Source organism: Delphinus delphis, chromosome 6 (assembly GCF_949987515.2).
Source record: "Delphinus delphis chromosome 6, mDelDel1.2, whole genome shotgun sequence".
NCBI classification, from domain to species: domain Eukaryota; kingdom Metazoa; phylum Chordata; class Mammalia; order Artiodactyla; family Delphinidae; genus Delphinus; species Delphinus delphis.
In genome coordinates, this window is record NC_082688.1 from 99,567,071 (window position 1) to 99,583,521 (window position 16,451).

The 16,451-nt window shown below is 57.5% G+C and overlaps 1 protein-coding gene across 4 annotated transcripts in view; it reads right to left on the reverse strand.

Moving 5' to 3' along the window:
* Positions 1 to 42: 42 nt before the first annotated feature.
* BIN3 (bridging integrator 3) overlaps positions 43 to 16,451 on the reverse strand; it is a 44,250-nt gene continuing 27,841 nt past the window's right edge. The window contains exons 3-10 of one of the 4 annotated variants that reach the window (XR_009519929.2): positions 13,920 to 13,960; positions 13,497 to 13,558; positions 10,808 to 10,944; positions 9,888 to 9,928; positions 3,778 to 3,919; positions 3,415 to 3,549; positions 495 to 860; positions 43 to 310 (exon numbers count right to left, since the gene is read on the reverse strand). Coding sequence is in view for 3 of the 4 variants with exons in the window: in XM_060015161.1 (XP_059871144.1) it covers positions 3,175 to 3,549; positions 3,778 to 3,919; positions 9,888 to 9,928; positions 10,808 to 10,944; positions 13,497 to 13,558; positions 13,920 to 13,960 (798 nt within the window). In the remaining variant the exon portion in view is untranslated. Of the gene's footprint in view, positions 861 to 2,573; positions 3,550 to 3,777; positions 3,920 to 9,887; positions 9,929 to 10,807; positions 10,945 to 13,496; positions 13,559 to 13,919; positions 13,961 to 16,451 lie in introns of those variants that run through there. The other 3 variants (XM_060015162.2, XM_060015161.1, XM_060015163.2) reach the window with 3 other exon arrangements.

Consider the following 16,451-nt stretch of genomic DNA (forward strand, 5'->3'; position numbering starts at 1 on the left):
AAACTTTTTACTTGGAAAAATAAAATCCCAAATAATGAGGTGAGACATAAACCCACTGTTGTTGCTCTGAGGCCTGTGACTCGGTCTGTGACATTTTGTGGGGTAGGCTGTTGACACGCGTTGAGTCCCAGCTTCCTAGGGAAGCTGCAAGACTTGGGGCTCTGCCCCGCAGTTGACCCAAAGTCTAGAAGTGGGCAGAGCCGGCCGCTGTCTTGCCGAGAGGCTGGGGTGAGGGGCCTGTTGCGGCTGGGAGACCGTGGCTTTCACATTGCCCAGGGCAGTGTCGAGGCCTCTCCCAGAACAGGCGAGTCTGAGGTGAAAAGGCAGCAAGGGTGGGTGACTCCCCAGGGTGGCCCTTTTGGAGGTAGAAGTGATCCCAACCGTGCAAGCCAGGCTAAGACTTCAAGGGAGCAGACAAGAGCCCAGGCTCTGGCCCTAGGCCAGGATGCACTTTGGACGGTTCTTTAGGGCCTAAGACAGTCTACACTGCTTACCTGTCGGTGGGTTCTTGCTACGAGTGGGGAGGTGAGAGCCTGCTCGGGGCTCCTGGTTCCAGACTCATTCCCAAGGGCTGGGGTGGTGCAGTGGGAGCTGCCGGTATCCCCATCCTTCTCCCAGGCAAGGGCCCTTTGCTCCCTGATGCCCGAGCCTGAGCTCGTGAAGCGTAAGCTAGAGAGGCCGACTGGTGTTTCAGAGACTTCCGAGGGCCGGGCTCAGTCATCGGCCACGATGGAGAGGGCTCTGAGCTCGCTCAGTCTGGCCTCGTTCTCCCGCTCCCGCTGCTCATCAGGACGGCCGGGCTGGGCAAGCTGCTGGGTCAGGTCTCCGAAAATCTTGTGCATTTCCGAGTAGTACACGACCTGGGGTGGGAACGGGAGGAGGTGGGCGGTGGGGGCTCCAGGGTACCAGCCCCCCGGGGCACGGCGGGTGGGTGGGCGGAGGGCCGGAGCCTGTGGGAAGTGGAGCGCAGGTCTCGACTCCACTCTCCCTCCACCACCGCCCCTCCCCTTGAGCTGTGTGGCAACCACAGCCCCGGGTCCTTCAGGAGCATTCACTGCCCACTGCCTGGGTGGCAGAGGGAGCGACGGGTCCTTGGTGAGGCGCGGGTGGGGGTGGGGGGTGGTGCTCTGCCTCCGAGCTCTCCAGGCAGCTGAGGGGGAAGGGCTGGGGGGTGTGGGTGGGTCCTCGGCGGGTCCTGGGGGCGCCAGTGAGTCAGGCCCTGTGACCAGGGGCTAACTGCTTTACAGAAGCTAGGAGAAGCTCTCATCCATGGGAGAGGGCACAGCAGCTCCCAAAGCCCTGGGCCAGCCTTAGAAGTAAAGGTGAGAGAGGGGACACGGTTCTAGCCTCCGTCCCTTCCCAGCTCATCCCACCGCCAATCACTGCCTTAGCTGCAGAGCCAGGAAAGCAGGGCCCAGAGGCCAGGCTCACTTCCACGTTTCCCTCTGCACAGGCACCAGAGGTGGGATGGGAGAGGCGCACAGGAACCAGGCGGGGGCAGGCCGAGGAATGGGGGGGACCCATGGGCAGCCCTCAGATGGCTGAGAGCTGAGCAGGCCCAGGGGAGGAGGGCAAGGACCATTTCTGCCTCAGTCTCCACCTCACAACCAAATGAAGTCATGTACTTTCAAGAAAGTGTGCCACACCACTCAAACACCCCTACGTGTTACCATCTCCAGCCCCAAGTTGTCTCTGGGGAGAAGGAACTCTCCTTCTCTAGCAACCTGGAGTGCCATTACTGGCAAGGCCAGGCCATGTCTTCCACACTCGCACAGCTGGGCTGAGGGGGATCTAAATCAAGGTCTCCAAACAGGGTTGTCACCTGAGGGGACAGGGCCCGGGCTAGTGCTGGAGGGGGGAGCGGGATGGCCCCCCCCGCCCCAGCTCCCTGCCCTGAGCCGCACTGCGCAGGCTGAGTCACTAGGAATGCTCACTTCTCCAGTGACTAATGGCAGCAGCAGCCGCTGGAGGGGGAGGCTGGCGCTGACGAGGCAGTAAACAACCCTCCGCCACCCTGCTGCCTGGTTACAGGGTATCCCTGGCTCCCAACCTGGGCAGCCTGGAGCTGTCTCCGGTGAGCAACAGGGTGGAGGGGGCAGGGCAGGTGACTGCGGGTCCGGGAGCAGCGGCACAGGACAGGGAAGTCACAGGTCTCCTGAAACACACCGTCCCCGGCCCAGGCCAAGCTGCTGAAAGGAAGCCCGCACCTCCAGGGGCTGTGCTCTCGGGGCAAGCATGGGAACCTTCCACGTCCCTATGCACGTAGCTCTCTGCCTCATTTTCCCTGAGCCCCTAAGGACACGGTCACTAACAAGTCCCGGATCCAACATTAATCCTGCTCAGGGGTCCTGATCCCAAGTGTCCGGATCCCATGATTCCCATGGGGTTTGGTGTTCTCTGAAGACACAGGCTGGGAGGCAGGAACCAGGCTTTTCCTGGGTATCTGTGATTGTGGACTGTGTAAGAACGAGAGTGCCCACTGGAGGGCGCCAGACACGCAGGCCCAGCGGCGAGGCGGGCTGGAGGCAGACGGGGACATGTTGAGCCTTCAGCTTTGTTACCTGGTGGGGAAGGTGGCCGAGTGCTGAGCACCTGCAGTCACCTGGCGGGCGGGAGGCGGGGGGTGTTTCCCACGTGGAGAAGACCTCTTGGTTTTGGCACCTCAACCTTTTCTCTTTTACAGATGGGGAGAACACTCCCTGCCAAGGGCTTGAAGGACGTGGGGGAGGGGGAAGGAGGGCAGGAGCCACACGTTGTCTTTACACCCCTGAGTAGCAGGAGGCATGGGGTCTCGGGCCCGGTGCTACCATGGTGCACGTCCACCCGCGCCCAACGCGAGCGGGCCTGCCTTTCCGCTGGAAGATGCACCACGGCCTGGCGCCCAGGTGGGGGCCCTGCGCATGGCTCTCGCCGGGGTTTAGGGACCCCTCCAAGGGTTGCTAAAAGTCAAGACACCCCCTAGTCTTCCACCAAAAGAGAAGGACTAACTAGGGAGGGGAGGGGGTGCAGGGTCCTCGGAAAAAGGCCTTCACCTGTGGCCCCTGTCCCTGACCTGGGCCCGCCAGGCAAGCGACCTGCCCATCAGGGTGAGGCGCTGGAGGTGCGGCCTGGTTTCCTCTTGCTGCTCCTGGAGAGAGAGAACTTCAGCGAAGAACTCTTGGACGACAAGGGACCTCATGTGAAAGTTGGGATTAACCAAAGAGCAACGGAGAGACCGAAACGGGAATTCCAGCCAACAACCGGGGGCGCCCTGCATTCCTCCCTCGGGGGCAGGGCTGGGGGCAGAGAGTGACTGAGCCCCGCTTCCGGTGTGGGGAGCAGGGCGGGGCTGGCATGAGATGGGTCTCCAAAGCCCGCGACTGCCTCCCGAGGGAAGAAGTGTTGGGCCATCATGCGGGGTGGCAGCGGCCTCACCTGTGCTCGGATCAGGGACTCAAAGCTGGGCTGGAAGTAGTCCAGTCGGCTGTTGTAGAACCGCGGCATCTCATCCAGGAGCTGCTTGTTCTTGGCCTCAAAGTCATCCCGCACGGGCCGAAGCTCTTCTCGGGCCTGAGGAGCAAGACTCTGGGTGGCACAGCTCTTGCTGGCTCATCCAGCTTCCTGAGTGGGGCACGGGGGGTGGTGGAGGTGCTGTGTGTGTGTGTATGGTGGTGGTAGGGGGAGTCAGGACATCCGGTGTCTTGGTCCCTGGGTGAAGGAGGAACTTGGCCTCCTGTCCCTGGGTGAAGGAGGAACCACGTGGCCCCCTGTCCAGCCCCAGCCCCTTCTCCCCGGTACCTGGTGGAGTTTGGCCAGCACCGGCCCTGTCTTCTCCTTCTCCTCGTACTTCTCCACCTTGGCCTGCAACCTCCTGTAGTCCTGCAAGGCCTGCTCCCGCCGTTTCACAGCCATGTTGAGGCTCGGGAAGACACTGCCAAACCTGCCGGCCACAGTGGGTTGGAGACGGGCTGTTCTTGGAGCTGCAGGCTGGCAGCTCACCACTCATTCAAAAATATGTATCGAGCGCCTACCAAGCGCCAGACTCTGTTCTAGGTCTTGGGGATCTTGCTGTGAACGAGATAGATGGGGCCCTGGCCTTGGTGGGGCACAGGCTGAGAATGTCGCCTTGGGGTAAGGCCAGGGCAAGGAAGACAGGGTAAGGGCCACTCCACCGACCTGGGTAAGACTCAGAAGGTCATGAATGCATGATGCCACTGATGCTGCCACTGCCCTTTAGCCCCCACCCCGCGTTTCAGAGACCTATGCTGCAGCATGGAGGGGCTGACCTGGTACAGCTCCTCCGTGCTGTTGACCTGGTACAAAAAGATTCAGGTTCTATTAATTAGCATCAGGCATCTCAGAAGAAACAAAAGACAGATGAGCTAGCAGAGCCAGGAGAGCTCTCTGGACAATCACGGAGGAACAGGGGTGGACAGAGCTCAGGAAGCCATTTGAGCAGATGGAGACAGCACCCCTTGGGAGTGGGCCCAGACCCAGGGGTGCTCCAGGAGCTAGGCCAAGGGCAGCTGCTCTGAGGGCGCTATCAGAAAAGCTGGGAGATCAAGCTTCTGTCCAGCATCTTCCATTAGAAAAGTGAAAAAACTGAGACCAGGGAGATGACATGACTTGTCCAAGGTCACAATTAGGTAGTGACAGTCCAGCAGATAACTCAAGTGTCCCAGCTCTCCCTCTGGCACCTCCCTACCACCTCATGCTGCCAACAGCAGGTGACAGACCTGCAACCGAAATCTACTCCCATATTACTCAGCCATTAACAACAAGTGAAGTGATGCCATTTGCAGCAAGATGGATGGACCTAGAGATTATGACACTAAGTGAAGTAAGCCAGACATAGAAAGACAAGTATCATATGATATCGCTTATATGTAGAATCTAAAATATGACACAAATGAACTTATTTACAAAACAGAAACAGACTCACAGACATAGAAAACAAACTTGCGGTCACCAAAGGGGAAAGGCGGGGGAGGGATAAATGATAAATTAGGAGTTTGGGATTAACAGATACACACTGCTGTATATAAAACAGATGAACAACAAGGTCCTACTATATAGCACAGGGAACTATATTCAATATCTTATAATCATCTATAACAGAAAAGAATCTGAAAAATATATATACACACATACACATGTACATATACATGTATACACACCTGTATATATACATATATATACATGTATATCTATAACTATATATAAAAAACGGAATCACTTTGCTGTACACCCAAAACTAAGACAACCTTGTAAATCGACTCTACTCCTATTAAATGATGACAAGCTACTCCCAGCCTTTTCTACCAACTCTGCCGGAAAAACAGGAATCCTCATGCTCTACTGTTGAAACAGCCAAACTGTCAAACCAAATGTTTGAGGAAAACGACTGCAGGAGCTCTTCCTGCCCCACCAGGACTACAAGAACCACAGGGCAGTGCTAGGGTGGCTGTTCAGAAAGAGCAGCAGCAGAGGCTCTGGCATCTTTGGCACCATGGGCGTAATCTTTGTAACTAGGATCTTCTTTGACTGGGAAGGGCAACACAGTCTTGGGGTGGACCCAGGGCAGGACCGCATCCCAGGCAGGAATGCTGCATACTCCTTGACTAATGAGTGTGGGAGGAGGCCAGGCCAGCCTGCAAGCAGGTTTTCTGGAACTGGATAGAAGATGGGGCAGCTTCCTTGAACACAAAGCCTGAGGGGCTGGAGCGTCTATCTCGCAGCTGGGAGCCCGAGTGGCCGGTGGAGCCCCGGCCTCAAGCCGAGGTGACGGTGCAGTGGTTATTCGGGGGGGGTTGCGAAGCACACAGAGGGAGACCCAGGACCAGAAGCAGAGTCGGTTCTTCCCAGAGCAACTCAGAGAAGATGAAAGATGGGGCAGGAAAAAGCCTCAACAAATCAAGAGTCCACGTGACATAAGAGTAATGAATACCTCTGCCAGAAAACAGAGGATAGACACTTGACTGACGCATAATGCCCCAAACAAAGCTGTAGGCCCAGGCAGCAGAGTTTGATGAAACAGATAGAAAGGCCACTAAAGCGGATTCTTCTCACTCTCTGGGTGTCCATAATGGGCTCACCACGTAGCTGGAGATGCTAACGTGGGCCAGACCACCCACGCTTCTCCGAATCCTCTCCGAATCCTCAGTCGCAGGCCCCTCTACACTGCAATCAACCCCTGAATGACTGCTCTGCCGGGCAGAAGACGCAGGCCTACTTGGTGCTCTGCAAACTGGACCAGCCACACCCAGGACACAAGGTCCCCCTGGGGTAGGGCTGAACACGCCTGGGACGGCTGAGACCCTCTGGGGGAGCTGGACTCACTTCACTGCTTTTGCCTCAGGCAGTGCTACGACGGGGTCTCGGATGCCAGGTGAGCCCCTCTCCCTCGCCGGCGGAGAGGCATGTGGCTCAGGGGAGCAGGTGCACCTGGGCCTGGGAAGCCGCCACGCCACCTCCCCCTGCACCCCACGTCCTCGGGGAGGAGGGCGGCACGAGTAAGGAAGGAATGTGCAGCATGGGCGTCATCCGCGGGTGGTCAAGCAGCTCTCGATACTCTGACCCCGGCAGCACTTGAGCCAGTGCTCACAACCCTCTTCCCCCCATAAAGTCCACTGGGCTTTATCTCCAGGGCCAGGGTCGGATACAACAAGGCTGACTACAACATGCTGGGACTGGGCTGGCCTACAGAGGGTGTAGAAATCCAGCCCCAGGGCAGGTCCTGAGCCAGGGGGAGAAGGCGTGGATCCAGGGCTGACTGATTTCCAGGCAACCTCAGGGGATGGGTGTGTCCACAGGACACTACCTTCAGCCTTCCGGAAGCAAGGCCACGTATCCTCTGGGGGGAGGAAGCGGCTGCTCTGGGAGGCCCGAGGGAAACTTTGGTCAGCATGCTGACTTCCACCTCCCACGGCAGACGACACCCTTAGCTGAACCCAGAGGCCGCGGAGGCCTCAGCTTGATGTCCGCCGCTGCCGAGGGACGTGACTCCTTGGGCCCTGGGCCTCGGACCGCCCGGGTAGGTGTCACGCCCTTCTCACAGTAAAGCAGGGAAGCTAAGGTCAGGCAGGGGAGATCAGACACTGTAATCGGAGGTAGCTGACAAAAGGGGGGGTGGGGACCGAACTCTGTAATCCCTGGCTCAGGTCACTGCCCCACTGAGGCCACACCGCCTCGTTTTCCGCTTAGAAGTAACAGGAAGAACTCTGTCAGCTCCACGTGCCGGGGGGTATAAACACCAGGGTGCTGTTTGGGGAAAGGGGCTCCTGGCAGCAGACACCCCTCCTCGTGTGGGGTGTTTTAGTGCTGCCCCTACCTTCTCGTCAGGGCAGGGAAGCTGCAGGGAGGCAAGGACAAGCATAGGCTGGTCCCCAGAGCCTGGGCCCCTTCCAGACATGCCCCTGGGACCTGACAGGGTACCTGCTGACTTGACCTGACAAGGATGGGGTGATCCAGCTCTCCCTGGGGCACCAAGCCTGCACTTTTATGGGGCTGCCACGAAGGAGCAAGGCTGTGGGCCCAGAGCCTCTCTGCTCAGTGCCTGGCGTCCCCCTGATAATTAGTGGTGAGGGGCACATGGGAGTACCTGGGCTAGGACCCCAGGAGGGACTCTGCCCTCCACATACAGCGCCACTCCAGCCCACGATACCTCCCTCTCCGCTCAGGGGAGTGCCCGGCTCTGCCATTTTGAGAGTTCAGCTCTGTTCCTGCTTCCGCAGAAGGGGAAGAGACTTGGAGGCACAGGCCTGTCCTGTCCAGGGCTCTCCCCACTCCACTGCACTGCCCCGCCTCGGCAGTTATCATTCTGGTCCGTTTCTCGGGGGATGCCGCATGGCTTCTGCGCTACATCCTAAGCTCCTAAAGTTTGAATTGCAGAGAAGGGAGGACAGGGCTGGGCCTACCCCAGGCGCTCCTGAAGCTCTGCCCATTTCTTGCCTGTCCTAAGGTGGGGCAGCAAATGGTCCTCAGGGTAAGCGTGGGGTGAAGAGGCATCAAGAGGCGGAGGGAAAGGGGGAGGGAGGGAGGCTGGCTGGGAGGTGGGGCATGCCTGCCATTCCTCAATCTGTGCCCACACAGCCGGGATCTTCCACCCACCAGGAAAGGGAAATTGAAAGCATCCCCATCCCACCCTGTGAACACGGCCCAGAGACTGGGGGATTAGAGGCTGAGCCCCCTGGGGGGAGGCCGGGGGCGGCGGGGTGGCCATGTGGCGATGTTCCTCATCAGAGGACAGGAAAGCTGCAGCTTCCTGTTTCCGGGGCTGGGGTCCCTGGGAGCTTCTCTCCTGGCAAGAGGCGGCAACAGGCAGTGCCGGGTTTATGTGGTTGGGGGAGATCGCATGTCGGCCACGGGATACAAAGAAGCCAGCCGGGCAGGCAGGCAGGCCTGGGGGGCTTGGGCAGAGGTCAGCGGATCTGCTGCGGAGATGGTGGCCACCCCCTCGGCCACTCACCCACCTTCCTGGCAGGTGGTGCGCGGCTGGAGTGGTGGGAAGCAGCCGCGATTTCTCTCCATTTGGCTCCAGAAGCCAGGCATCAGATTTCAGGCCCGCCTCGGTGGTGGTGAAATCAAGGCGGAAGTCAGTCCCCAGTTCTCTGGGCCGGTGTCCCCTGCCTAGCTCTGCCAGCCATAGGTGTGCATGGCAGCCTCCGTGGCAGCCCCTGGGACCCCCGTGGGCACGGTCAGCTCGGCCAGGGGTCCTTCCCACCCAGTTCTGAACCCTCAGGCCTGGAGACGGGGTCACAGAGCTACAAGCAGCGGAGCTCTTTCCGACGCTTCCTCCTGAGCTACTGGCCTGCCCAGCACCCTGCTCCTCACATGACACTGCGACCTGGGGCCGAGCAGGGGCTGGGGACAGGGGCCCGGGGCAGGAGCGGGGAGGAATCCCTGTGGGCCAGGTTCTGCCTGCCCTCCACGGCTAAGCCTCCAGACAGCCCAGCTTAGAAAGAGCTTTGCCTAACCCCACCCCTTGGACCTGAACAGGGAACAAGAGCTCAACAACCTGAACGCCAGGGGTCACAGGATCAAAACCTGCTCTCTCCATCGCCCTCCAGGCCCTGATCCAGGCCTCATGGTAATTAGCACAGCCTCATTACCCAGGCCCTGGTGAGGCAACTGCCAGGGACCACCACAGAAGAGGTAATAAAGTGCAGCTGCTGGGCTGGAGCGGGAGCCTCTCTAGGCCGGAGCCGAGCTGGGAGAGGCCAGGGAGGAAGATGAAGTGATTCGCGAGCTTCAAGGCAACGTTCCTGCCTGTCTCCCGCCCAGCGCCACCCCCCTAGGGGACCCGGGGAATAGGCCTGTCTGATCACTGACCAGAGCCTGCTGGACAGAAGATGAGTCTCACAGAAGAATTTCTGACCCTGGCAGGTCATGAATCGGGGGACCTTCCCAGGCGGGACCCCGCTGCAGCGCCCTTTCCCGTGTGCGGCCACCCCCCCACCCCACCCCCACCGCTTCAAAAGCCACGTGTGGCAGGCAGCTGCTTCCCCCAACCCGGCTGAGCGAGATGAAAGGCCTCACTCATCTCCGTGGAGGCCCGGCCAAGATCTCTGCTAGCTTAACTCCACAAGCTCTGGTCCCACTGGTTCTCGGTCAGGAACAAAGGGACAATGGCAGAATGACCACAGGAGCGCCGGCCGGCCACTGTGGAGGATCAGACAGGCCCTGCCACCACTGAGCGTGCCTGGCCAGGCAGGTGCTCTGGAGCTACTGGGAGTGTCAACCCCAGGGCCACAGATCAGGGAGCTGGTGTCCCCTGGAGGTTCCTGTCCACCCCGTGTGAGTCTGGGGACAGGCTGCCAGAAACGATATTCGGTCCCCAAGTGGCTGGTTGACCTGCCTGTCCAGTAACTGCCCTCAGGCCTGTGGTCCCCCCGATGACCTTTACTCACTTTTTTAAGGGTTCAATCACAGTCTTTTGTATCTGGTTCACCTGTCAAAAGAAAAACCCGATGGCGTCAAAATTGGGGGGAAGCCAGGGCTTCCCTGGTGGCGCAGGGGTTAAGAATCTGCCCGCCAATGCAGGGGACACGGGTTTGAGCCCTGGCCCGGGAAGATCCCACATGCCACGGAGCAACTAAGCCCATGCACCACAACTACTGAGCCTGTGCTCTAGAGCTTGCAAGCCACAACTACTGAGCTCGCATGCCACAACGACTGAGGCCCATGTGCATAGAGCCCGTGCTCCACAACAAGAGAAGCCACTGCAATGAGAAGCCCGCGCACCGCAACGAAGAGTGGCCCCCCGCTCTCCACAACTAGAGAAAGCCCGTGCACAGCAACGAAGACCCGACGCAGCCAAAATTAAAAAAAAACAAAACAAAAACTGGGGGGAAGCCAGACTCTTCCCAAAAGGGGGAGCCTCCAAGTTCCTGAGAAGAGAAAGGGAGCAGGACAGGGGTACCCCGAGAGCCCCAGGCAGGGAGACACCCCTAACTGCCGCTGGAGTGAGGCAGAGATGACAACCGGGGAGCCTGAAGGGTGACAAGGCGCACCGGCCTTGTCCCGGGTCAGTTCTCATTCTGTGAAGCCGATGATGGCCTTGCTCAGTGAGGCTGGGTGGGCAAGTCTGAGGGGCTACAGGCGTGGGTGGGCAGAGCCGGCCTGAGTCTCCCTCGTGGCCCCATGTGAGTGATGTGAGCTAGTGGGAGCTACGGGAAGCAGCTGGTGTGGGGGCAGGGTGGCCAGGGGAGAGCTCACAGGGCTGGGACACTCAGGTGTCCAGAGAGGAGACCAAGCCCCGATAAGGACTCCATGCAGCACTCCACCCAGAAAGAAGCCTCGAGGAGGGGGAGACCAAGACCCCAGTCACCTTTTCCTGGTTGAAGGCATCCATCCGCTTCATGGCCGTGTCCAGGGCTGTCACCATGTTCAGAAAGTCCTGGTCTTGCTCGCAGAGGGGATTGGAGAGCAAGTCCAAGGATATCTTCACAGCGGACTTGGACATGGCTGTAAGAAGTCAAAGCTCAGTGAACCAATGACAGGGCATGCTTCAAGGTCTTGTCCTCAGGACTCCCTGTCGTCCTTGGGGCCAGAGGCCTGCATCCGGACGACCTCCATCCGTGGCCACTGGCCATAAACTACACAGTACCCCAGAGGCACAAGACACCAGTCCTTATGGTGTAATGTGCATTCCTGATACTGCTCTGGGTAATTCTTTTGAGCAGATTTACCTGTTGCAATGACTTACTTTCCAAACTCTGGATTATAACAGAATCATTTGGGCGGGAAGCTGTAAGAAATACATATTTCTAGCTCCAAAGATTTATTTCAGTAAGCCTGGAATCCAGGAATATGCATTAAAAAAAAAAAAAAATCTCCAGGCGGTTTGGATGCGAAGCTTGGTTTGGGGCTCCCTCACAGAAAGAGTAGCATGGTATCTACACCAGAGAGGCAAACCTACTGTACAGCTAGAGATAAGATTTTAGGCTTTCAATAACTCAACTTTGCCATAGACACCCAAAGAATGGGTGTGTTCCAATAAAACTTTATTGACAAAACTAGGCCGGATTTGGTATGGCGAGGCAACCTGTTGGCAGCTTTGGAGTTCTTGGTCCCGTGAGAGTTTTCAGGCCTCCATTACCAGCAAACGAAATCCTAGAGGGGCAGGAAAGGCTGGAAAAGGGCCTTGCTTGCCCCACAGTGTCTGTACCAGTTTCAGGGGCTCACGGGAAAACATGTTTTTGATCTATTTATTATTTTATGTCATTAAATTTAAGATGCTATTAACTGTAACACACACCATTATTGCATAAACCGTGAAGAAAAAAAAAATGCTGCCAATGAAACCAGAGCACACTACTAAGTTTTATATACCTTGATTTCTCTTGAATCTGGGGGTGTGCTGCAGTCCCCTAGCAAAAGGGCAAAATAGGAGAGAAGACTAGAAATGTAAACTTCCCAGAGATGTTGAAGCAACGGAGGCAAAAACCCTCTTAAAAAAAAGTAAAGTGACTTTGTAGGCTTAGGAGCAAACTCACGTGTCATTTGACTGGATTATGAAACGGTCACAGACTGCGTAATTAAAAGATAGAAAACAAGGACAAAACTGGAAATGTTTTTGAAAAATTTCTTCCCCTAATTTTTTTTTAATAGTTAAGGGAAAACCCCCCAAAAGTCAGGGGTTGGGAGGGAAGACTTTCTTCCCAATTTTCGTTTTCTTTCCTAACACCTCCACATCTTCACGCCGATGTCTCTTTGCTAGAACCATCTGAAGTCAATGAACGCTGAGAGTCTGCGGGGCGGCCCTTCATCTGGGAGCCCCGCCCCGAGGCATCACCGGCCTGTGTGAACACAGTAGGGTGCCGTGGCCTCCACTCTCCTCTGCAGCAGCTCACATCCCTTGTTCTACCTCTACAGGGACAGGGGAGGGGCATGGTCAGCCCAGCACAAACCGGGAGGCTGGCGGGCTTCGTACCTTAGGGAGCCCAGGCGTCCTGGACCGCACGTGGGTCTCTAGAGCCCTGACACAACCTGGGAGTGCAGGGGTCGACGAGGACCTGGCAGGGTCTGGTCACGCCTACTTGGTCTTAGTTTGGACCCACAGCTTTGGATATGAGATCCTGTCCAGGCAGCAGCTCAGGAGTTTCCAAGACCAGGAAAGGTGGAATTTGATTCCCCCCGACCGTATGGAGCAGTGGTTCTCAAAGCGGGGTCCCTAAGCCTCACCCAGACCTGATGAATCAGAGTCTTGGGGTGGGCCGGGCGACCCACACTGCAGCAGGCCCTCACTGACTCTGATGCCCCAGCCAACAGTGTGCGAGGCTCTCTGGCCTGGACTGGGGGATGCAGGCTTTGGGGTGGGTGAGGGCGCCACTGTTTCAGGAGGGCTTCCGCTGCCCAGACTCCACGTCTGACTCGGGCCAGAAGCAGCCAGAAATCCTAGGTGCCAGGGGTCACCCATTTGTCCTGATTTCTTTGTTAAAAACCTACACTCTCTACAGCCAGACTCCAGTTCATAGATCCCTGACGTTCTGTCCTTTCCGTTCACGCTCTGAGAGTGCAGCTGTGTGGAAAAGCAGGAAGGAAGAGAAGCACAGGCCACAGCATTTCCCTACTAGAAAGACAGCGGGAGCCACAACGAAAGATGGAACCCAGGCAACTCAGAGCTAACTACAAAACAGATAACGGACAGACTGAAAATCAGACCCGTGGCTTGCTACACACACAGTCTGGAGACGCCGGGGTCAGAAGCAGGGGTGGTCATGGCCAGACCCCCCCACCACGTCCCTATCCTCTGGAGGAGCACTGGCCGGAGGCTCTGGGGCACAGACCACGGGAGCTGCCCTCCACCCGCCAGTGGTGGCTGCTGCCGCCCCACGGAAAGCAGGGAGTGGTGATCTGCTAAGTGAAGGGTGACCGCAAGCCACTTCTCAGGGACATCTGCGGGGCACCTACTAAGGGCACTTCCTTCTAAGCCAGCCCCAAAGGGACTGAGCGAGGAGGGTGTCCACCTCTGCCTCTCCCCCATCCAGGCCGGGCACGGGGGACGGGCCGCCTACCCAGGTCGGCGTCCGTGCTCTTCTTCATGTCCTTCTGCAGCCGCTTGGTCTGCTCCTCCAGCCTGCAAGGCAGGGACACGGGCCTGGGGACCTGGCATCACCCACCTGCTTCTGCCCCAGTTCTGCCCGTCCCCCTGAGCCGAGCCCCACGCGACACTCAGGTCGCCTGCCAGGAGGAGGAAGGGCCTGCTCTGCGCGGATGTCCCCACTGACTGAAGGGCCACCGCGAGCTTGGCGCGAGGCACCCAAAGGCTGAGTTAACGACTGTCACAGAGCCACCACCCCGCGGGAGAATTTCTGGCAGGTGTGAACTGAGCTGCCCTCAGCTCCCAGGGTGAGCGGACGAGGCAGCCCGGGCAGAGGGCTCTTTTCCTTCTCGGAGCAGCCCCCTCCCTGCCCTCCCTTCTGGGGGTTGACACTCACTGCTGGAGTTTTCCATACTCCCTTTCAAAGTCTCTTTCCACCTGTAAGGGAAGCGACAACTCAATCACTGGAGGAATGATAGCAGGCTGGAGAAAATCTGTCACCTACGAAACTCCCTCCACGCCCTCCCCGCACCCCCTTCTGCAGAAAACACCACCATCCAGTCCACACAAGCACCAGCACACCGTTCATGACAGAAGCCCTGTGTTCCCAAATTAGTTAAGTGTTTGACTTAGGTCAAAGGACGCCCCTCCCAGACGGGCCAGCCAGGCAGGTACCAGCGGATCCCGGCTGGCTCTGTTCTTCCACCTCAGGGAGCGAGGCTGGGCTGTGCTCCCTCCCCTCCCCTGCGGGGTCTGGGTAAGGGGCTCAGAGCGTGATAGAAGCTCATCATCGGGGAAGAGGCAGGGCACGGAGGAAAGCGGGCGGGTTGGAGTCCGGTCCCGTCCCTGCCGCTCAGCAGCTCTGGGGCTGGAACGGCTCCCCTCCCCTCCCGGTCCTGGTTTCCTCACAGGTCCAGAACCTGCTGCGTTCAGGGTGGATCAAGAAAGACCAGGTATCCCCGCTCTGTGCGCTGGATGCAGCCATCACAGATATGATTACCGACTCGGGCAAGGCTCTCTAAATTCTGGACGAGTCATCAGATTTCCCTGATGTTTAGACCGAGTGGGTATGCGCCCTGACCCCAGTTCTTCAGCCTACAGGGCAGGTGAAGCCAGGAGAGTCACTTGCACTTCTAGAGCCTGAATCTCCCCATCTGTAACGTGGGGCCCGGGCAACGGTCGCAGGAGAGTGGTCTGCGGAGTCCTGATGTCTGAGGGCCGATAGGAGGACGGAGCCCCCGCCTCTGCTTTGTCTTCTTCCAAGGAGGCCGAACAGCTCCCTGCATGCCTTGTTGAGGCACCACACGCTCCCATGACCGGCTTCTCCTCCTCCATCACTCACCTGGCAGGCAGGTGCGCTGACGGCCCTCACCGCACTGTGGTCACCGGGACAGAGGGGGAGTCACCTGAGCAAGGTCACACCACTAGTAAGCGGCAGGCCTGGGGTCTGAACACGGGCCAGGAGGCCTGGCTCCCAGGCCTGCGTCCTTTACCGTCATTCTACCTAAGGGGGAAAAGCTCTGGCTGATGAACTAAAGCCATGACCTATGAGAGCACCTTCCTGGCGGCTGCCCCGAGACTCCTGCCAGGGAGAGCCGTAAATCCTGGCTATCACAGGCTGGAGGTGAAGGAGTGTGAATTTGCAGTGATCATCAAAGCCCCGCTGTGCCTCACCAGGAGTCTTCTAAAACCCCGTTGGCCTCATGCTCCATGTTTGGATTAAGGTAAATTTGACAGTCGTAGACTGGCAGAACATTATTCAGCCCAATTATTTCACGAGATAAATGAGAATGCCACCCAGAGGGGGGAAGTGATTTACATCAGGACACAGAGCTAGTGTGTGGCAAAGCAGGGCTAGAATTCAGACTCCTAATCCAGGCCTTTTTTTTTTTTTTAAACTGCATTCATTAATCCCACAAACATTTATCGAGCACCAATTAAGTGTAGTGCATTCTGCCAGGTGCCAGGGATACACTGGTGAATAAAACAGACATGGGGGCTTCCCTGGTGGTGCAGTGGTTGAGAGTCCACCTGCCAATGCAGGGGACACGGTTTGAGCCCTGGTCCGGGAAGATCCCAAGTGCCTCGAAGCAACTAAGTCCGCGAGCCACAACTACTGAGCCCGCGTGCCACAACTACTGAAGCCCGCGCACTTAGAGCCCGTGCTCCACAACAAGAGAAGCCACCACAATGAGGAGCGCATGCACCACAACGAAGAGTAGCCCCCGCTCGCCGCAACTAGAGAAAGCCTGCGCGCAGCAATGAAGACCCAACACAGCCAAAAATAAATAATAAAAAAAACCCAAAACAGACACGGGCCCTGGTCAGGAGATCAAAAGAACACACACACACGTGACAGGGGACTGTGGGGAGCCCCATGGAGGGCAAGGAAGGGCCCAGTGAGGCCTGACGCAGAGGCCCTACTTAGCGTCCGACCTCAGGGCTTGACAACGGGGCTCTCTTGCATGGAGACGGCTCGCCTTCCTCATTTGAACTGTAAAACTCAGAAGCAGAAACACATGGTCTTCCCCTTACATTATGATCCTAACATCTGGGACCTTCTACAAAGTTGTGAAGTAAAACTCATCACTGGGAATTCCCTGTCAGTCCAGTGGTTAGGACTCTGCATTCTAACAGACGAGGGCCCAGGTTCAATCCCTGGTCCCAGAACTAAGATCCCAAAGCCATGTGGTGCAGCGAAATCAATCAATCAATCCCTGGTGCCCTAGCCTTCTGCCCTACAGTCTTTTCCTCTCTTTTCAACAGACCCACTTCTTCTCCATCTGGGAACCCAACATTTTCATCATCACCTTTTGTATGACCCACCAAAAGATTCTCTCACGAAAAAATTCACAATTCACTCCCGCTAAAGTGCACGTGCCTGATAAAAGTTTAAAGTGCTACCTAAGTTGGGGGATTTGTAGCTGGA